Raw genomic sequence first — 22,323 nt, 5'->3', positions numbered from 1 at the left:
AAAAAAGAAGAAGAAGGAGCACATAAGAATTAAAAAATAAATAAATAAATAAAACCATAAAAAACAACATAGAAATTTGAACATGGCTTTCAATAAAAGACTAACCCACTACTACAACATATTTAACAGAAAAAAGTTACAAAAACACAACCTTTCAATAGATCTCAACAACAACAAAGAGATCTCAACAACAAAAACCACAAATAGACGAAAAAATTACAAAAGAAGACCACCAACAAAAACATCATCATCCTCACTCATTCTTGTTGTTCAAAAATACATTTTAAAAATGAAAACTTGAATATTTTCTTCAACCCACAGTAATAGATCTACCAAGTATAAAAAAATAAATAGAACAACACTATCAACAACAACAAAACATGTTCAAGATTTTGTTAAAAAATACCTTTTAAAAAAAAATCAACATTTTCTTCAAGACGAAAAACATTACAAAAATTAAATCTTTCACGAAGAACAATCAACACAAAGTAAAAAAAAAAAATAGCAGAGTAAGAAGCAGAAAGAAAAAAAGATCCCCAAAGAAAAAAAATAAAATTAAGAAATAGAAGAAAAAATTACCTATAAAAATACCACTACAAGACAAAATATAATCTCTAAGATTAAACATGAAGGTGAAAAGTTATATTTTAATTGTTCACCATAATTATATTTTACAAATAACTAACGGTTGTTCTGATTTTAAATTTCAAAATGTTATTATAGACAATGTCTACAGTTCATATGTAATAATAGTGAAATTGTTTTTAGTAGCACTTCGTAAATGTTTTATACTATATATATGTATACGTTTTCTAATATATATATTATTAAGTTTTACTTTTATTAATTTAAATTATTTTATTATTGTATTTTTATTTTTAATAATAATTTTTTGAATGCAATTAATTTATCTCCTATAAATAATTATTTATACTCAAATTATAAAACAAAATATGTTATGATTAAATTACATAAATATGACTCTTTCTTTATAAATTTAATACTATTTTTTTATTTTAACGGTAATAATAAATAATTTTTATTTTTTTATTATCATATTAAACCTGGAAGCGTATTTTCAGTGAACATTTTGGCGCCATTCTGAATTTGTTTTCTTTTTGGCGTGGGTGTGCGAGTGAGTCACTACTAGCATGAAGGATCTTGAAAAAAAATTCTGAATTATCGAATGACATCCAATAATCCTTTGGATATCATGGACGACGAGGTATGAAAATGGAAAAGTAGCTTTCTTGCTATTTACAAACTCCAACCAAGTCTCATCGTTTCGACTGTTAATGCATGCAATTTTAGGAGTTTGATTGGGAAGCAGCTGCTAGAGAAATCGACGTTGTTTGCCAGATGGCGAGTGACGCACAGAGAAAGGGAGAGCAGCAATCGGCTCTCAAGAAGGAATCCCCAACACCGCAGTTCGAAGAAGATGGCGAAAACCCTACCTTTGTCCACCACATCGATGCCGAGGCAGCCAAAACCTGGATATATCCGGGTACAGCTGTTGTTTCCCTACACTTTCGTTCACACTTGAAGAGTTTTAATCAATCACCTTTTGGAATTTGCATTGCAGTTAATGTTCCTCTCCGTGACTATCAATTTGATATTACCCAGTCCGCACTCTTCTCCAACACATTGGTGGCCTTGCCAACGGGACTTGGCAAAACACTCATTGCTGCAGTTGTCATGTATAACTACTTCAGATGGTTTCCTCAAGGTAATTTCTTGTGCTGCCTTATCTTATGTAACCACAAGTCTTACTCTTTCAACGCCACTGACCCACCCTTTTAACCGATAAAATCATCTTATGCTTCCTTTCACAACAGGCAAAATAGTCTTTGCCGCTCCTTCTCGGCCACTCGTCATGCAGCAGATCGAAGCTTGCCACAATATTGTTGGAATACCTCAAGTAACAACTTGTTTTCTTGTTTCTTGTTCACTTTTATCTTTTCTTTGATGAAAATCTTGAAGTATTGGGGAAAAATTAATTGCAGGAATGGACAGTTGATATGACTGGTCAGCTAAGTCCCCCCAAAAGGGCTCAATTTTGGAAAAAGAAGCGAGTATTCTTTGTCACTCCTCAAGTATTAGAAAAGGATATTCATTCTGGTGATTTTTAATGTCATTTAATTTCATAAATTATCTGAATATTGATTTTTTATGTGTCATATACAAATGCTTTGCATAGTCTGATATAGCTCTAGCTTTATTTTATTTTTTTGTGCATGACCTAATTTGTTTCAGGTACATGTTTGGTGAAGTACTTGGTATGTTTGGTCATTGATGAAGCTCATAGAGCAATGGGAAATTACGCTTATTGTGAAGCAGTTCGTGAGGTTTGATTCTTTCGAGGCTTTTATTTATTACTGGACTTTATTAATAGAGTATGTTTCGTCAATATTGCATATCATTCATTTATACCTTTTAGTTTTTTTTATCTGGTTTTTAGTTAATGGCTGTACCGGCACAGCTGAGAATATTAGCGTTAACTGCAACACCGGGATGTAAGTTTTTGAGTATCTTGTGTTCTTTTCAGTCTTTAACCCTTGAACAATATTGTGTTCTAATTCTAAGATTGATATTCAGCCAAGCAACAAACAGTTCAGGCTGTCATTGATAATCTGCATATCTCCAGACTTGATTATCGGAGCGAAACTGACCATGATGTTATGTCATATGTTCACAATAGGAAGATAGAATTGATACAGGTAGCCTATGCACGCCTATTTCAAATCTAAGTCATATTTTCTGTGTTTTATAGAGATCTTTGTTGCAATTTTACCAGGTTACGATGGGCCCAGAAGCTGTAGAAATAAATAATAAGTTTATGGAAGCAATACGCCCTATAGTAGCGAGGCTTACAAATATTGGTGTCATTCAGAACAGAGATTACCGCACTGTAAGGCTCTCTGCCTTTTTTTTTTTTTTCCATTTTTACCAGAGTCAGATAGCTCAACCTATTGTCAGCAAATAAATACATGACTTCTTGGTGATTTTTATTGAAATACGGGGAAATATATATTTGAGTAAGGATTACACTCTCCTTCCCCCTTCATTTTACTTTCATCATCTATTGAGGGATCATCTAAAGTTGGCTATTATGTTCATCAATTTTCAAAGTTGTATAATATAATATGTAACTATAAATATAATCATTTAATTGTTGTAACCTGAACATTGAACTAGAGGAAATAATTCTTGAGATACATACAGTAGTAAGTAGAGTAACAATAATTTGTGATCTGTTTTGTTCATTAGATGCATTCAATTTGTCACACATTGTGAAATTAAAGAAACTGCGTTGTGATATATATTCTATATTTTGAATAGTGGCATATCCGTAACGTTGGGTTTGAACATATTTCAAATTATGTAATTGCTACAGATTCAAAAACATGATGTTTCAAAGACCTCGGGAAATAAGTGGTGGTTAATAAAATCATATTCACTTTAACTCAAGCCTGGTACTTTATATTTATTAAAACTATATAAATGTTTTGGTAGTGGCAGGTAGACCTTTCTTCCCCCATTCTGTTAATAGTTTCGCCTATAAGATTATTGGGTCTTCTTTTAGTATATGTTTTGTATGAAGAGCATTTTGAAACATGATTAATTTTGGTAGTTTTCTTAACTATTGTTTGTAAGATTCATTAACTTTTAGTTGTTAGCTGTCTTACCTTTTGGTCTGGCTTATGATTAGCCAAACTTACTTCAGGTGGATGATATAGCAAATCATTGACTATTTTTTCTTTTGAATGTTTGGCAGTTGAGCCCTTGTCAATTACTTGAAATTAGGGAAAATTTTCGTCAAAGGCTTAGGCAAGATCTTTCTCGTGTCAACTATGAAGATGTTGAAGGATATTTTGGAGTTCTCATCACTCTTTATTACATCCATAAGTTACTTTCAAGCCATGGAATAAGGCCAGCATACGAGATGCTTGAGAGAAAATTGAAGCAAGGGTATACTTCCTAAGTACATTATAAGCTAAGTTAGTAAACAAATTGAGAGGATATGTTTAGATTTCTGTTCACATTATTATATGTATGATTTTTTGACCCTTCAGGCTAAATAAGAACTTAATTAAAGATTAAGATTAGTACACACTAGTGGTAAATGTCAGATGCATTAAAAGGATGAATATCTAAACTCCCAAAATATCTTTAAAAATGCAGAGGATAGAACATATGGGGGCATATTGGGAGTGTTGATTTGATCGTCAAACATGCATTGCTGTTTCCTCTCTTGTCATATGGTCTACTTGTTATGAATTTAACACAACCGAACCAAACACTACAAAGACAAAAGATGTTAGTCAGTCGCCTTTGCCAATAGATGTGTCATAAAAGCGATGACTTAGTTGATTAATTTCTAGATGCAATAGAGATGTCTACATAATGCATTTTCTGTGGTAAATTCTTCATATTTAAATCACTTATTTGTAATATTTCTATTCTATGCATGCATTATTGAACTAGATTTGGGAAATAGATCACTGGTAACTGATATTTATTTGTCTTGAGTTGAATAGAAGGCCAATGTTCTATTACATTTAAAGTCATTTAGCTTTACGCTCTTAGTTGATATAGCTGAGAGCAGAATATCTAAGAAACTACTCTAACCATGTTATGCTTGTCTTTTGATATCTAATTTATGTAAGGGCTTTGTAGGAATATTTATTATGTTATTGCTGACATTTATGAATTACATATTTATATATATTTAAAGTTCAGAAAAATGATTCTATAAGGATTACTTTCAGATATTTTGCAAAATTTATGAGTAAAAGTGAAGTTATTCTGAAAGCAAGGCAACTAATGCAGCAAAGTTTGTCTCATGGAGCATCCAGTCCAAAATTGTCCAAAATGCTAGAAGTATTGCTGGAACATTTCAGTAAGTATTATTCTGTTTGTCAAAAGGTGTTGGTATTTGCTACTACCTTCTTGAGGTAAATGACATTGCTATTAGTTCTCACAGCATATTATACCCAATAAAACCGAGCTGTGACTAAAGATAACTGTGCCACCAGCTATTAAGAAGTAGGGAATTTGATGTAAATTTATAGCGCTATTCTTTTTATACTTTTGAATGCTTTAAATTCCAATGAAGAGTCTAGTTATGGGTTTTAAAATGATGTTCGTTATGCTTCTTTTAGATTGACCTACGGGTGTTTAGAGGAGCTTCTGGTGAAGAAAATACAGAATACAGACCCTTGGAATAATATTTACTTGTGTATGGTGTTGTATAATGATATGATAATGTGATTATAAAATTTAAAGCACTCACATCTACATGCTATAATCCTAATGAAATAAAGAAACAAATCATCAAATTTATAAAACTAATTTTAAGAGAAAACCTTTAATATACTCTAAAATATTCAAAATTAAAATATTGATATTGTAAGATATTCCAACAGTGTATTTAGGATGCTATCTATCCTTTATGATTTGGGTGGTTATATTAATCCATGGCCTCAAGGCTGAGTATCTTTTTGGAGGTTAGAAGATATGTTTCCTTGCCTTTTGGATTTCTTTTTTTCCTTTTCTAAAATAGCTATTCTGTTATAAAACTGAATTTGATTTTGAATTCTTTACTGTTTCAAGACAGTCTTAGACATTTTGGTATAAAATTTCAGTCAAATGCTTCTGGTTGAATCTCGGTTTGATTTTTTGGTTTTCTAATAAATTTCTATTACACTCTTTAATGGATGCATTGTGCATAGAATGAATTCACTTGGATGTGGTTAATAAACTATCACTATACTGATAAGCTGATGGTTTATGTCTTTGGATGTGGTTGCAGAAACCAACGATCCACAAAGCTCCAGGGTAATTATCTTCTCCAATTACAGAGAAAGTGTCAGGTAAAGTTAATTATAATTTTTTAACATCATATTCTACGCAGTTATTGGAAACTTTTAGCCAAATTAAAATATATATTGTGTCAATTCAATGCCTTCAGGGATATAATGAATGCACTTAAAGATATTAGGGAATTAGTTAGAGCTACCGAGTTTATTGGTCAAAGTTCAGGTACTTTTTTATTACACTGCTTTAGAATTGTGACTGTGTGCTGAATGTAACATTTGTCTGTTATTCCCAAAAACATGTGTTATTTGGTGGAATTGATATATGTTGTGCTTGACTATGATTAATCACCTGCAACAGCAAGAAAGTAGAAGGGTGGGTGAAGAAAAACAACAGAACAAAGAGAGAAGGGAATAGAAGAGAGAGACAAAATCTTTTATTCATGCCCTTTTTGTAAAAGGAGATTTGTATATATCAGTGCTCCCTATTTGCTACCCATTTTATTCTTACACTTACCCTTCTAAGTAACATAATCTCCCATCCAAATGGGCATTTTGTTCTTTTTATTTCTCATAACCTTGTTTGTTATGGTACTGTTGTTCCTATTCTTCATGGATTGAATCCATGCCTTCTTGGGTGTCCTCATCTTGAATCATATCATCCCTTTCCGATGGACAAATACCTTGTCCACAAGGTGTAAATAGGGATAATCTTGTAAAAAGTCATTCAAAAGCTCCTTGGTAGAGTCTTTATGAAAGAGGCGTTGCCATTGAACCAAAACATACTCTGTAGGTACTCCCGCTGTTCACTAAGATAGTAATGGTTGACCTGCTAATGACGCTTTGAATCCGTAGTATTTGTGGAGCGGTTTGAGCCGTTTAGGTATGTATGCTAATGTGTGCGTCGTGTGGTTGGAATGTATTGTGTGGGTCAGGATCTAACCCAATAAATAATTCTTACCATTAAGCTTCAAAGTAGTGATGATGGGTGTTCTAGAAATTGAAAAAATTGGGCTTGCAGAGGCCATTTATACAAATAAGAGGGTAGTTTTCAAGAAGAGAAGTAACTGTTGGAGCTGCTACCCTGAAAGGGTAAAAGATCAAGGTGAGACTTGAGAAGTTGTCCGAAGTCCCCGCAAAAGTTAGAGGCCAGCAGTGGCTGTTGGGGATAGATGATGGCTGCTGGTGGTGAACAGCAGTGGACATGACACTGGAGTGACAGAGCGGAATCAAATCCACTGTGATACCAACTTGAATATTTGATTAAGAGAAGAATGCTTGAGTGAGAATTTCACATAACAGCAGTAATGCATACATACTTACATATGTATAGATGGATAGATAGATAGAAAGAGGTTGCAGAAAAGAGGACAAGAGAAGATTGGGACGATAGGTTCAGACAGGAGAACCTACTCTTATATAAGCTTTTCTGAGTATATCAAAAGACAATTTCTTTCTTTTATCCGACAGTAGATTTCACTAAACAACTAGCCTCTTTTTGATGTAGGTATTATTTATTTCTGGACTCAAATAATTCTTAAATCTTCATCATTGTTAAGCATCGTTGTCTGCATTTATTTCTTCTGGGCATACATTTATAGGAAATGTTTTATCCTCCAATTTGTATATTTTCTTCTTTTTTCTTTCCTTCTTTTCTTTTGCTCTTTTTCAGCATTCATCATTATTTTGTTTGTAAAGGAAAATCAATTATGTTGTTTATAAAAGAAAGTCTTCATTTTAATGATCTATAGGGAAAGCAATGAAAGGTCAGTCCCAAAAGGTTCAACAGGCTGTGCTGACGGTATGTATTCTCTTTAGTATAATATTCACTCTCCTTCCATGCACTTACATGGTTGATCAACAGAAATTTCGGTCTGGCACCTATAATGTCATTGTTGCCACATCAATTGGTGAAGAAGGTCTTGACATCATGGAAGTTGATCTTGTCATATCTTTTGATGCTAATATTTCACCACTTAGAATGATTCAGCGAATGGGGAGAACCGGAAGAAAGCATGATGGACGAGTTGATATCCTTTGATTTTCACTTTATTTGTTTCTTGGCAATTGTTACTTCTGAGAAAGAAATGAATGAACATTATTGGCATTTCCTATTACAAGTTTTCTAAAATGCTACAAGTATTTGTTTCATTGGTTCCTTAACAATCGTTACTAGTTTTTGCTTGTGAAGGGACTGAGTTGAAGGGCTACTTGCGAAAACAGGCAAAGAGCAAAACTATAAATAAACACATGCGCAATGGGGGCCTAAATAGTTTTTCCTTTCATCCTAGTCCAAGGATGGTCAGAAACTATTAGATAACTTTTTTTCTTTTTTATTTGTGCTTTTTATTCTTATCAATTGCTAAATATTTTTGTAGATTCCTCACGTCTTCAAACCGGAAGTTCAATATGTTGAACTGTCCATTGAGAAATTTATTCCCCGTCAAAAGAATGTGAAGGATGACGAGCTCCACATTTCTCCATCGAAGGACAAACTCACTGTGGCTGAAATTGATTTACTTGAAACGTATTTTCACCCTACTGGGGAAAACAATTGTAGAATCTCTCTTATTGCCTTTCCCCACTTTCAGACCTTTCCTTCTAGAGTGCATAAAGTTAAGCATTCATCTGGAACATTAATGTTTATAGACATGATGCAGCGTATGCAAGGACTAGCATCATTTCCAAAAGATGACAAAACTTCTTCACTTCAGGTTCTACTTCCTCTCTTAGATCAGTACCACCCTGTATGAAATATGATCATAGTCATACTGTGAATGTTATTTCCTTTTTGGTTAAATTATGTCTGTTTGAGTTGTTCAGGAAGATCTCTGCTTGGGACATAGGAAGCCTGTCGCCCCTATCAAACTTGATAAAGCTAATATGGGTAATATCATCTGTTCAGTTTTCTCTTCCTAGTTTCTAATGCCAAACAATAGGCATTGATATTGTCAACATTGCATATGAAAAGAGTTATATTTTTCTTTTTACCTTTTACTTTCAAAATTATTTACTTTTTGGTGGGTATTACATGAAAGGATTAATCTGAAAGAAAGAAGATTTTTACTCAATCAATTGATTTGAAACAATACATCAATCTCTACATAAAGAGACTCTAACGCTAAAGTAATAATTACAAAGAGATCTTTAGAATCTTCTAATAGCTTCAAGTAGTACATCTTTTATCTTTCTAACAACATTTCACCTCAAGCCGGTGAAGGGATATATCATTCCCAACTTGCTTGTTAGATCATGAAATTGTTCGGTGGAAAGATCTTTTGTGAACAAATATGCTAATTGGGCTCATATGGGACATAAGAAGTTGTGATAAGACGACCACTATCCAGTTTTTCTTTAATAAAGTGTTGATCTATCTTTGTGTGTATGCTAATCTGGATTGTAGGCAATGATGATGCTAAATGGGAGTTGCCACATGTTATTTACACTGTCACGATGTCACCATATAAACGGTGACAACATTAATTTAACAAAAGAAATCATGTCGACTCTTTTTAACAAAAATGAGGACTACATTAGGACGAAAAAAATGGAGGGACAGATTGAATAACTTTAACAAAAATTGAGACCAAAAAGACTATCAAACCAATAAATAATGACTGCTTAGTCCCCCTCCTAAATAAAATAGAACAATAAGATAGAAAGCTCTGGCACTAGCAGTATGGACAAACTCCGGTGATGGTGACGACTCCAGCGGACGAGGGGTACAACTTTGACAACACAGCAGTGGAAACAACAATGACATAGTCACAAGTTTGGTGCACTTTAGACAACCACATGAATCAAAGGAAAGGGATTCACTTTAGGCAACTCTAGAAAGAATCATACCCAAGACAGTAAAGAAGAAATGTGAAAGAGGGACTTTCAAGAACCTAACTCTGATACCAACTTGAAATGATTAATCTGAAGGGAAGAATATTTTTATTTAATTGATTGATTTGAAACAATACATTGATTTCTATAGAGAGAGAACTTTAACCCTAAAGTAGTAATTACAAAGAGATATCTAAAATCTTTTAACAGCTTCAAATAGTACACTTAATATCCTACAAACAACAATATTCATAATAAAAGTCTTTCTGAACACATTTTCAACTTTATTTGTCTTCTTTAGACAGTGAATCATGCTTTACGCATGCATTGAGAACGAGTGTAGACTCTGTTAATTGTCTGGACCTGGATTCGTGTCATTTGGGCATTCAAAGCAAAGACTTCGTTGATCTAACTTGGCAAGAAGAAACATGTGAGGGTGATGAGGCAATTCACGAGACTCCAATGTATAAGAGAAGTGTGTCAAATGAAACATATAATGCTGGTCAAATGGCAAATCTTATGGAGATTGAGACTTCTTCGTTGGTTGCAGATGCATGCATTAATGACATGAAAGATGAAGAACTTAGTCCACGTTTAACGAATTTCATTAAAAGTGGTGTAGTTCCCGAGTCTCCCATTGATGAAAGAGGTGGGTAACTTAAAGGTGATAAAAGGACGGTTTACAATAGTTTAGTTTAATTAACTATTTTGTTCTGAAATAAGTTGAATTCTTCAGGGAACTCAGGATTACATTCTGTCATATGCGACTATATTTTACCTGTCAGTGTCCACAAAGAACAGAATGTTAGTTCTTTAAGCTCAGGGGAAACTAAAATGGTCGACAATGAAAAGGGCACCGATAAGAATGTCTGTACTTCCTCTTTCAATGAAACTCAAAGCCCGTTGCTTGACTTGAAGAATTGTACAATTAGAAGAGGACGAGTCTTTCTTTCCCAAACTGAGGAAGGCCGTGTACATAACTCTGACCTAAGCCTCAGTGAAGAAGGGCTTCCAGCAGATTGTGGTGAAATGTCTGAAAGCGTTAAACCTTCACGTAAATTTAAAAGGCTGCGAAAAGCTGAAGATACTGAAAGCAATAGGAATCAGAAAAATATTAAATTTTTTGATTCAACAGTGAACTTTCTCAAGTCATCTCATGCCTCCAATCCCGCACAATATAAGCATGGACGAGGTGATTTTAGTTTGTTTAGTGCATTCTTTGCTCCTTTATTTATTGAAAGTATTTTAGATCATATCTTGTTTCTTTGAAACGAAATTGGAAATATAACAAAATTCTTTTCTAAAAGGATGTATTTTAGAAAACTTAGCGCTGTGCTGTTTCATTTCTACTTTTTAGGTAAAAGGAAATCAACATACAATGTGAGAGACTTCATTGAGGAGGAAGCTGAGTAAGCTTTTGCTGAAGATTCACTTAACTCTGCATTCTCATCCTGTTTTAGCGTTTTTTACACAATATTCAGTATCATACTTAGCATATATTTTATTGCTGATTCAAAAAATATAATGACTTATAAGCTGTATATGAAGACATTTTATGAAAATATCCAGTCTCACGAGCAGTTCAATATGGTCAGGGTATCTTCAGATGCCTATGTATCTAATGATGAAGATGGCGAGGATGATAATTCATTTGACAGTTTCATAGATGACAGGACCAACCCTACGGCAGTCAGTCAGCCTGAAGCTAGTAGAATGGACATGATGGCAATTTACAGGTATTTTATCTTCCTTTCATTGCGCTTCCTTATTCGTAAGTTTCTTTCTGAATTCATGATTAAAGGAATTAGGTAGCAAATGAAGTGCTACATTCATCCTTCAGAAAAGAAAAGTTCGTAACATACAAGGCTTCATTCCTCTCATTACATATTTATCTAACCGTGAGAACATCAGCTTTGTTAGAATCTTTCACAATTATTTGAATTTACAAATATCACATTGAATTAATTCTGAACTATGCAGTGCTGTTATTATCTTGATGTTAAAGCTATATAGCTGAACTTAGCTCTTATGTAGGCGTTCTTTGCTCAGTCAAGCACCGCGGAATGGAGCGCTTGATTTTTCTGCCACCTTCACTCCCGACCGTGTGACTATGGCAGCCAGTACCAGTGAAAGTGGGGATTCTTCAGGGAAGTCATTCAATCATTTCCATACAGAGGCAACCAAAGAGTCAGCAAATCGGACTTCGGAATCCATTAGCATCGACCAGACAACCTCAGAAGCAGTGTTTTCAAGTTGTTGTCCTATGGGAAATGGGACAGAGATAAAAAGTCACAAACGAAGATTGTCGTTTTACCACTCTGAACACTTCCCGAGTATGAACCTTGAACAAGAATTTGCTCTTGAATCAAAGAAAGAAGTGGGGGATGTCGATGCAACTACAAATGTATTGTGTGATGATCAGTTTTATAATGATCTCGATCTTGACGAGTTGGAGGCGAAAGCAACTTTGCTTCTAAAACGGAAATTAGATTTGTCCATTCAGAAGCAAGATAAGGTCTCTCAATCTCACTTACCCAACCTTGATATTTTTGGGTCTCCTTCATTTGACCTGGGGATATGAAAAGCATCACATAACTCATGCAGCATGAATCTTACATTTTGGAAATTAATTAATCAATGTGGTGTAAGCCAAATACAATAAATCTTTTAGGCTACATATTTATACAGTGGTATTTTATTGTATAGCTAAACTAGGTAGTTAAACTTTGTTTGGAAGAGAATACGGTTATAGCTTCGTCTAAAACACCTTGATTGAAAGGGTATATCAATGCCTCTTGTATATTCGTCTGAACCCGATTGTTATTAACCAGCTCGTCATGACAATTTGACAAAGTCCTGATCGGTGTCAGTAATTGTTCAGGGCAGTTTTTGGTATGAACGTCAGTTTTATAAAAAAAAAAAAGACAATTACATTCACAAAAATAATAAAAATTGGACTTCACATTCACTTTAATCAACTGAAAGATTTACAGCGAACCTATAAGGATGTAAATGTACATAATTTATTAATATTTCATCTAGACATAGAAAAATGGGATGATTTTAGACTCACAAAATTCAAGTAATTAATCTCAAGTGCATAGATTACTTGTTCAAACCTGATATACTCTAAAGTAACCAAGCGAATTATATATTAAAACGACACCATTTTTCTTTTTCATGAAAAAGACAACTGTTCAGCCACCCTTTTATGAATGGCGTTAACCAACACAATGCACCAACTTTATCAACGAGTTTTTAGGGCTTTCTGCAGTCACAACATACTTTTAACCATTTGTCAGCACCTTGATTTCTGCACCTTTGTTTTTCTTATCGCGGATGATTCATCAGTTACATGAATCGCTATTGAGTTTGCTAATTACAAAGGAAACATTTTAAATAAAATAGAATTTAATCGTTCCCAGCAACCCCGTTAAGAAATTAATGCGTCATAACTTTATATATGGCATGACACAAGCAAACTTTTGGTGCAATTGAAGGGGGGAACATTGCAAAAGATACAAAATGATCCTACCTGTCAAAACTAATGTTCTAATTTACAAGGGACGAGCTGGGTCTATTACTTTCCGTAGTTATCCTATCATTATCGATGTTTATTTATTCAGATATCAATTTCCAATCTATTCAAGTGAGTTTCTCTTCATTCCCAATGCTGGGTTTTGTCTAGAAGGTCTATTCGATGTCCTTTATAGCATCCTGCATTACAACGTTAAAAAAATGAGTTATTAGTGAGTCAAATCAAAGCATTAACTAATGATGACGGAGAATAGAATGCAACAGTTTGTACAGTAACTGCATCAGCACTATTATTTTATCGGTACTAATAAGTGTCATCTAGATAAAACGGTGGGAGGGTGTGCTCACACCAATTAGCTCATTACAAGTTGAAATTAAAAATAAGAGTCAATCCGATTCATTTTTTTCATTGATTATAAAATTTGTAATTTGATTTGATCCATGACCTATTAAGGATTGATAGATTAATGGCTTGATTCCCTCAAAAATGTTTTATCCTTCTAGTTTATTTTATGTATTTATTGTAATACAATTAAAATAGATTGACTTCACTAATTTTTTCATAGCAGTACACTCTCAAAGTGCACTTATTTCACCAAATATTATTATGAAAATAATAATTTAAAAATAAAATGTCAACCAACAAACAAACAAATAAATTCAAACGTTATTTAACAATATTCTAATATTAAAAAAAAATCAAATCATCAACTTATATAATTAAAAATAGTAAATAATTATAATAAAAATTAAAAAAAAATGATAAACAACTAATACGGGGTTATTGTGGGTGGGCTACAAATCAAGTCACCTTTTTTCAGTTCATGGTGAAAACTCATTTTGACATCTTTAGAAAAGCCCACCGAATGAGATGAATTAGCCTTGTCCTAGTTTGAACGTACGTTAAGACTATAAAGGCAGCATTCCACTGCTACCAAGAATTCGCAAAATGGTAAAAAATGAAAAGACAAACATCTTGAAGAAGTGAAAAAATCTAATGATAAATAACGGTCAAAACACGAAATCATGGAATTCAATTGTGTACAATTTATATCTCATACTACAGATTCAAATGTAAGGTATACACTAGCCAACTCGGCCCCAAATCAAGTCACATTCACAACTCATGTTAGCTAATAACCCAAACTCAAGATCTTAAATAATTGATTAACCATAACAGCAGTGTGGAAAGAATGGGGGCTTTGTACCTATTTCCCCCCAAGATAATTAAAAATTATCTAAATAACTAACTACTCCAAAGAGTCAATAAATATGGCGAAGATTGGTTCAGTAAAATCTTGTTATCAAGGTCCTAGACTTCCTGATATGCTCACATGTCTTCTCCAACCTTTTTGGTGCGTTTTTCAAAAGTTAGTTAGACAGCTATTTTTTCTATAAATAGGACCTTGTATGAATTGTTGTAATCAACCAAGAGTTGAGAGTTCAATATAAGAGAAACCTTGAGTTGTAATCTATGTTCTTATTGAATTTCTTTGAATTTCTAACATACGGTGTAGATTGAAGTTAGTTATGATTCTTCATTTAATCCTTCAGATTAAGCCCTTAACTGTTCTTACAGATTCTTCGTTATATTGTGGCGGGCAGTCAGTCTAGTGGACTCGTGAGCTATTTCTTTACAATTCTTAAATTCTTTTCATCTTCACCGCACAAAATCTAAACTTTGTCCCAATTCCCAAGATTAGACATTGCTGTTGAGACACTAAATGGAAAACCTTTCACTTTTGTTTGTTATCAAATATTAAATTTTACAAAAATCAAAGGATAATACCTTTGCAAGTCGTGTGACATATGTAGCAGCCAATGCAGTGGCCAACAGTCCCAGCCCAAGAGTTAGCAGCTGACTGTTTCCTCCAAATATATTACTAAGTTCGGATTCATCTTGCTGAAATGTAGAAGCAACAATTGCATTAAAGAAGTAATGAGCGAAGTTACTCTCTTTCCATAATCCATTATACATAAATAAAAGTAAAATAAAACCATTAAATTGATGAATTGAAAATGCGAAGGGCAAAAAATAACTTCAATATAGCTTAACATATAAGATTTGTACTATTCTGCGGGAAAACGGCTAATATACACTGTATTTTAAAACAGTAACATAGGAGATGATTTAACCAACACCTTAATTTTATCATTCTGTTAGAATATAAAAATTCCTTTTGCTTTTGGAGTCTTACAATATATTAGTCTGATTGGGCTGCCCATACGCATTACTCCACCAAGATTTACTTAGCTTTTTTAGTGTATCCACCTTGCTCAAATCCTGTAGATCTCTTTCTACTTACTTATTGTTGCTAGAAATATCGCATTAATTAGGGAAACATAGCATTTATTGTTTATTAGAGAAAATAGATATTGTTTGATATTGGTAGATATTGTTGATATTGTTTATTAAAATATCTTCTATTTACCATATTTAGGTTTGGTTACCATATATACTTGTATCACTCTTTATTATAAATACATTCACCCTATGTATATTTTAGACACAAGGGAGATTACCCCTATACAGTTTTTCTCAATATTCAACAATTGCTTTGCATGATGCGCCCAAAATATTCATTGTGCTACTTGTATTATGGTATAGTCTCCAATTATCACCTCTAAGCAAGGTTTGATGTACCTAGTACTTACATTCTAAGAAATGTGAATGGTGGTTTGGTTGTTACAATACATCTTCATTTGTTGGATTTCACAAAATTTCAATTCTTGAAATTGTTTCACTTGTAGAAGTTCACAAGTGAGAGACATCATTGTTCTCTATTCAGCATTAGCAAGCACTAAACTGGACAACCAAATTTTGTTTCTTACTTTTCCAAAAAGTAATGTGAACACGATGCCCTAAAGTGGAGCGTGTACCCATAGGAGATCCTGTCTAATTAGCATCGCAATAGCCAGAGGTGTGGGTATTCCTTTTATCTCCATACAACAAACCTTTGCCCTGGAGTCTTTTTGAGGTATCTTAAGATGTCGATGATAGCATTCCAATGATCAATAAAAGAATTTTGCATAAACTGGACAACTATACCCATGGGAAAAGTTAGATAAGGTGTAGTAATAGTCACATAACTAAGTTTCAAAACAAGTCTTCTATATCTCTTTGGATTACGGAGAGGTTCACCTTGATTTGCCATTAATTTTTTATTTGGATCCATAGGGCTATATATTGATCTCTAGTCAGTAATGCTTGTTTCTTCTGAGATATCAACACGCATTTCCTTTAACAAACTATAATGCCTTCCTTTGATTAAATCACTTTAATGCCTAGAAAGTATTTGAGACTTCTAAGATTTTTAGTCTGAAAATAATTACATAAGTGTTGCTTTAGCGGCAAGATTCTAGTAGTATCGTTTCCTGCTCCATGTAAATCTCCTCTTTTAGATCACCATCAGGGAAAGCATTTTCTATATCTATTGCATGTAGAGGCCAATGATGTATAGCTGCCATGGCAAAGAAGTGACGTGCAATAGTCATTTTAGCTACTTGAGAAAATGTATCACCATAATCAAGACCATATATTTGAGTATATCCTTTGGCCACCAATCTAGCTTTGGGGCAGTCAACTTTGCAATTTGACCCAACTTTAGTGGCATAAACCCAACGACAATCAACAACCTTTTGTCTAGGTGGAAGAGGAACTAAGTTCCATGTACCATTACATTCAAAAGCTTGCATTTCATCATTCATGGCTTGTCACCATCCCATATGATCAAGTGTCTCTTTCATATTTTTAGGAATGGTAATGAAAGGTACAAAGGAGATAAAAGAACAATAAGAAGGGGACAAACGATAATAACTTATCAATAGGATGAGGATTGTAAGCAGAGTGAATACCTTTTTGAACGGCAATAGGCCAATTGGAATCTTCATGGATTTGTAGTATGGAATGGCAATGGTGAAGGACTTGATGAAGAGGACTCACCATGTTCCATTGGACCAATCATTGGAGTTCGTTGTTGGGAGGTGATAAGAGGAGGAGGAGATGGTCCAAGTGATTTGGGCTTATGAGAAGAATTTGAATTATTAGGGGGACGTTGGAACAATATTACGAGTAGTATACAAAAAGAGCTTAACTAAAGGCAAAGACAAGACTTATCTGACAAAGTTAACATCTTCTCTAGTGGAGGAGAAGAAAGGAGTTTGTTCAATAAAATGTGACACTTGCATACATGTAATATCTTTTAGTGCACGGAAATAACATGAATACCCTATTTGAATGCGAGATTATCCTAAATAGACAAATTTGATTGCTCGGGCTGAAAGTTTATCCAAACCTAGAGACACGTCATGTACAAAAGATTTGTTTAGAAACACAATGGAATATAGAACTTTATTGTCCAAAGAGGAAGAGAGCATTCTATTAATTAGATAACAAACACTGAGAATGACATCACCTCAGTGATGGACAGGAACATTGACACCAAGCAGCAAGATACAAGCAATCTCAACTAAGTGTTGATTATTTCTGTCTACTATACCATTTTGCTGAGATGTAAAAGGACAAGTGGATAGGTATAAAATGCCATGTGAGTTTAAAAAAGTGAAAAAAACCAAAAGAAAGTATTATCACTTCTTTAGATCTTGATTGTTTGGCCAAATTGGTTCTTGATTTCATCTAGGAATGACGCAAAAATACTTAAATGTTTAGATCGATCTTTAATTAGGTAAACCCTAGTACAATGAGAATATGCATCAATGTAAGTGACAAAATAAAGAAACTCAAAGGATGAAACTCAACTTGGACCTAGAAACTAAAGATTGAAAATATGAAGAAAAGAGCTTAAGAGATTGGTTGTCTCTCAGCCGATATTTGTTATTTATAGAGGAAAATTACATCTAGGTAATTAATGATAATAAGTAAACAACTCATAGGTACAACATATAGTAGTTTTCCAATCCAACTGCCAACTACCTATTTTTAATACTTATTCTAACAACTACTGATATTTAATAGCTATTTTAACAAGAAGAAATAGAGAGCACAAGTGGAATTAGACAATTGATTTTCAATTGACTCAACCATTTATAACTTAAGGCTCCCATTGAAAAAGAGAAAAAGACGAGTACCTAAGAGAATACATGTGTTTGAATTACAAACCTGGTGATAGATCATAAATAAAAGGATTTACACATATCCCTAATGATTGCAAATACATAATGACAGCTCCTAACTATTTTCTTTACATTAACTCAATTATGGTCCCCCAAGTTAGAGAGTTTCTGTATCAGCTGAAACCAGCTTTGCAGAAAGTTTTTATGAAATTGCCAATAGAAAACTGCAGTAATATTTTCATTAGAAAAAATACCTAACGATACATCAATAAGTCTCTAATTAAGCATCATCCATTTCTTTATCACCTTCTCATTCCCCTCCCACGAAAAAAAAAACACAAAAGGAGGAAAAGAAGCATAAACATTAAGGTAACGAAAAGCATAAAATATTCCAATAATGATTAAATAACCAAGAGTACAACGAACAAGGAGAAAAACCAAGTACAAACTCACAATTATTGCTCTTCCAAAGGCCCCAGCACTAACATAAGCCCAAGTTCCTGGAAGCATCCCCAACCAACTGCGTAACAATCATCAGTTTTAAGACATGGACAATCTTACTGAGACAGTTCCAAATAGGTACACAACAAAAATATACCCAGTTTCATTTTAACTACGTTTTACAATTTACCTATACTTCAACTAATCAATGAAAATCTATAACAACCATTATGATGAATTCAAAACAAGGGTATTTTCATGAAGCTGCCCCTAGTTGGAATTGTCCGAACAAATTTTAAGACAGGTACCTGATTATAAGTTCAACGCTCTCAGTATTTTCACCAGTTCATAAAAACAAGACACTAAAAAAATTGAAGAGCAATTGCAATCATCATAAAGCTACAGATATTGCATGCCAAAATTTATATACAAGTTATGCTTTCAAGAGGTTTACATTATTGTTGCGAGTAACACAGCAGTTCAAAGACTTGTCCAAAAGTAAAACTATCATAATGGAACTATGTAATTCATGTAGTCGGCCTCACTTAGTGGAATGAAACTATGCTGCGGTAATCGTACAACTACCCTTTTATAATTATTTTGAATTTGATGTTTAGTCAAAGGGAAACAAAAAACAAAAAAGTTTACTGAAACTGCATAATTTTTAGGATAGCATTTATATGGTGGTAAAGATTGAACACCAAATCCAAATACTGGAACTACGAATTAGAAAATGCAAGCACAATCAAGCATAAAATCATTGTCCTTTTGTCTTATTTTTACCCATTTAGTATGGATCAGTCTAGAACTCAAAACAACATATAAAAGTGCATTAGGATAAATAATTTAATTAAGCACTAATTAATAAAAACATGTTCCATTAGTGTGTATAGCTTAATTTAATCATCTGTCATGAAACTAATCAAATAAGCTGACAGAGCTTACAAGGTCATAAATCACACCCATAAGCTTAAACAAACACCTAATTTACAAGTAGGTTTTGTATGGTAGTATTATAACCTAAATCCAAATTCAAAGAATAATAGACGAGCTCAAATATGCTCTTCTAGAGCACTAAGTTTTTCTTACATACCAATCAATTATTTTAAAAAGACACTAGAAATCCGTATAACATTGGCAATTGATCAGCAATACGCACCATACCTTCCCAGTACATATGGAATAAACTTAACAGATGTCAATCCATATAAATAATTCCCCAAAGAAAATGGCAGCAGAGGACTCAATCGAAGCAGCGTCACAACCCTGAAGCCATTTTCTCCAATAGCTTTGTCAATAGCAAGAAACTTCTTATTTCCTTCCACTAGTTTTAGAATTCGCTCACGAGCAAAATATCTTGCAATTAGAAAAGCAACACTGGCTGCCACCTGAAATACCTTAAAATATTAGATTGAAAATACCCATTCCATTATAATTAATTAACAACATAAAAGAGCGTATACTTCTTTAACCAGTAATAATTTCAAAATAAAATATGATGTTATTCAGTCTAATAATACACTTATAAGTTACTTGTTTGCTCTTGCATGCTAAATTATAGATGTTTAATTGTTGGAGATTCTAAATCTAATAGAGGTACAGTCAAATTATACACTTTATAACTTGTGACGTTGAGTTACATCTATAATCCAGTTTCTAAAATGTTCCCAGAAAGGCTATCATAAATATCTATTTTCATGTTTGAGATGTCCCATCTTCGGCTAAGGGTGTTAGATAGTTACAGATGTGACATTAACTATAGCCATGACCAAATTATAGTATATCATATTATATAAGTAGATGACCACCTCTTACAATCTAGTTTTCTGATAAGTAATGTTGAATATTAACAAGTAGATGACCAAATAGTAGACTGTAAATCACAAGTGGAAGAATACTAACTAGTTGATTATCATAAAAAAAATATCAATAAAATGAAAAAAAAAAATTGTAGATGATGCAGTCAACTGATTGCAACTATGTATGAACTTTGTGTGCAAGTAGGTTTACTTGGTGTCCTTCACATGGTTGACTCACCGTTCCACTGATAGAGACTATGATAGTGCCAACAACAGATCCAAATAGAAGTCCAGCTGACATGGTCAAAGGAATGGCAGGAATCGCAAGGATCTGGGACAACATAAATAAAGCGAAGTTAGATAGAAGCGTTGCACGTGTACAGAGAAGGCACGTAACTTGAAAGCAAACAGTGAATGGGCATTATGTTGTTTAGTGAGTAGAGTAGCATGTAGCATGTAGCTTAGAGAGTAGAGAATGTGAAGGTTATGAGATATAAGGGTTGAGTAAAGAGTGAGAAGTTGAATGAAAATGGAACGTAATATGATGCATTGATACCTCCAATCCAGCATAAACGGCAACGAATAATGCATATCCAGCAGGACCATATCCTGGTGGTTAAAAGACAGAAAGGTGTTGGGGGCGAGAAATAGGAATAAATAAATGAGATGAGAGAAAAAGTTTGGGAAAGATACCTTCAATAAAAAGGGAGAGTTGGTTTAAGAAGGAGTTGATCTGGTCCCTGTAGATATAGCCAACGGAGGCAAAACCGCCGATGACACCGAGGAGTAAGAAACCGGCCAAAAGGGTGCCTTTGAAGGCTGTGGCGTCCTGGAAGTCAGAGCGGGAGTCGGTGTTGTCGGCGGCGTCCCCGTCTCCTTGGGAATCGTTGGGGCTAAACAAACGCTTTAAGGCAGAGTCGGAGGGGGCAGTGTTGATCTTGGCCCCCAATTGCTTTTTGGGGTCTCTCTGAGTCTGTCTGAGGGAGGAGCATGGGGTGAGGAAGTGAGAGCGTCTGTGGGGTGTGAGGATGAAAGAAGAACGTGGGGAGAGGCGACAGTGGTAACGGTGGGAGAGAGTGAGAGCGAGAGTGTGAGTGTAAAGAGAAGAGGAGAGGCATGGAAGGGAGAGAGTGCGCATGGTACGAGATATGGAGTACGAGGTAGCCGGTAGGATAGGATAGGATGTTATAAACCAACGTCGAACAGTTGGTGTGTTGTTCCAACTAGAATGTTCAAATGCTCCACCCACCACTGCACTCCACCGCTCTCAGCTCGCGCATGAATGGAAATTCCGGAAATGGATGAACCATGATTCAAGAAACTCCTCTTCCTCTCGCGTCACGTCGCGGGACAATCACTTTATTTTTTATTTTTTATTTTTGTGGTTGCATTTACAACCACACCTCATCTTCGCCGAGCCAACCCTACCCTATTATCCCCGACCAACTTACCCATGTTATGCAAAAATATTAAAACATAAATTATATTATTCTTATGATTTATTAAGCCTATATAACTTTGATAGTGCCTTCTCTCAAAATTTCAAGTTAAACTATCACATAATAATAATAATAATAATAATAATAATATTATTATTATTATTATTATTATTAACTGGTAACATAAAATATATAAAATTTTCAATGGAATTTTCGTATGTTTGTCTTTAAACTATTTTTTTGCAGAGGAAAAATAGTTGTGTTCGTCTATTGTCAAATAGTCTTGAAATTATGAATTGAAATTATAAATGAATGATTGTGACGTAAACATGTGATTTGAATTTTCCGTTGGTTTTTTATTGTATTCTTTTGCTTCGCTGTCTATTA

General features: G+C 33.9%; 2 protein-coding genes across 5 annotated transcripts; one reads left to right on the top strand and one right to left on the bottom strand.

Annotated features, from left to right (window-relative positions):
- Positions 1-1,104: 1,104 nt before the first annotated feature.
- LOC114170484 (DEAD-box ATP-dependent RNA helicase FANCM-like) lies at positions 1,105-12,500 on the top strand. Of its 3 annotated transcripts, XM_028055972.1 has the most exons (24): positions 1,105-1,225; positions 1,312-1,504; positions 1,583-1,726; positions 1,836-1,918; positions 2,004-2,118; positions 2,254-2,345; positions 2,459-2,513; positions 2,596-2,717; positions 2,795-2,908; positions 3,776-3,969; positions 4,770-4,900; positions 5,813-5,873; positions 5,972-6,042; positions 7,568-7,617; positions 7,681-7,846; positions 7,990-8,117; positions 8,195-8,530; positions 8,640-8,703; positions 9,949-10,122; positions 10,198-10,296; positions 10,384-10,839; positions 11,005-11,056; positions 11,243-11,383; positions 11,682-12,500. In XM_028055972.1, exons 1-24 carry the CDS (start codon positions 1,187-1,189, stop codon positions 12,226-12,228), a joined length of 3,627 nt encoding a protein of 1,208 aa, XP_027911773.1. In that variant the 5' UTR covers positions 1,105-1,186; the 3' UTR covers positions 12,229-12,500. The 3 variants fall into 3 exon arrangements, with proteins under 3 accessions (XP_027911773.1, XP_027911774.1, XP_027911771.1); XM_028055973.1 differs by lacking the exon at positions 9,949-10,122; XM_028055970.1 differs by having other exon boundaries at positions 9,949-10,296.
- A 564-nt stretch (positions 12,501-13,064) lies between these two features.
- LOC114169955 (TVP38/TMEM64 family membrane protein slr0305) lies at positions 13,065-21,936 on the bottom strand. Of its 2 annotated transcripts, XR_003601027.1 has the most exons (8): positions 21,191-21,936; positions 21,054-21,106; positions 20,736-20,828; positions 19,863-20,086; positions 18,711-18,777; positions 17,040-17,206; positions 14,974-15,087; positions 13,080-13,364 (listed from the first exon to the last, which is right to left on the bottom strand). XR_003601027.1 is itself a non-coding variant. In XM_028055366.1 (7 exons), the coding sequence occupies exons 1-7, from the start codon at positions 21,633-21,635 to the stop codon at positions 13,341-13,343; spliced, it is 1,020 nt and encodes a 339-aa protein (XP_027911167.1). In that variant the 5' UTR covers positions 21,636-21,931; the 3' UTR covers positions 13,065-13,340. The 2 variants fall into 2 exon arrangements, 1 of the variants encoding a protein (XP_027911167.1); XM_028055366.1 differs by lacking the exon at positions 17,040-17,206 and having other exon boundaries at positions 13,065-13,364; positions 21,191-21,931.
- Between the last annotated feature and the right edge of the window lie 387 nt (positions 21,937-22,323).

This window comes from Vigna unguiculata, chromosome 11 (assembly GCF_004118075.2).
Source record: "Vigna unguiculata cultivar IT97K-499-35 chromosome 11, ASM411807v1, whole genome shotgun sequence".
Lineage (NCBI taxonomy): Eukaryota > Viridiplantae > Streptophyta > Magnoliopsida > Fabales > Fabaceae > Vigna > Vigna unguiculata.
This window is presented reverse-complemented; position numbering and strand designations above follow the sequence as displayed.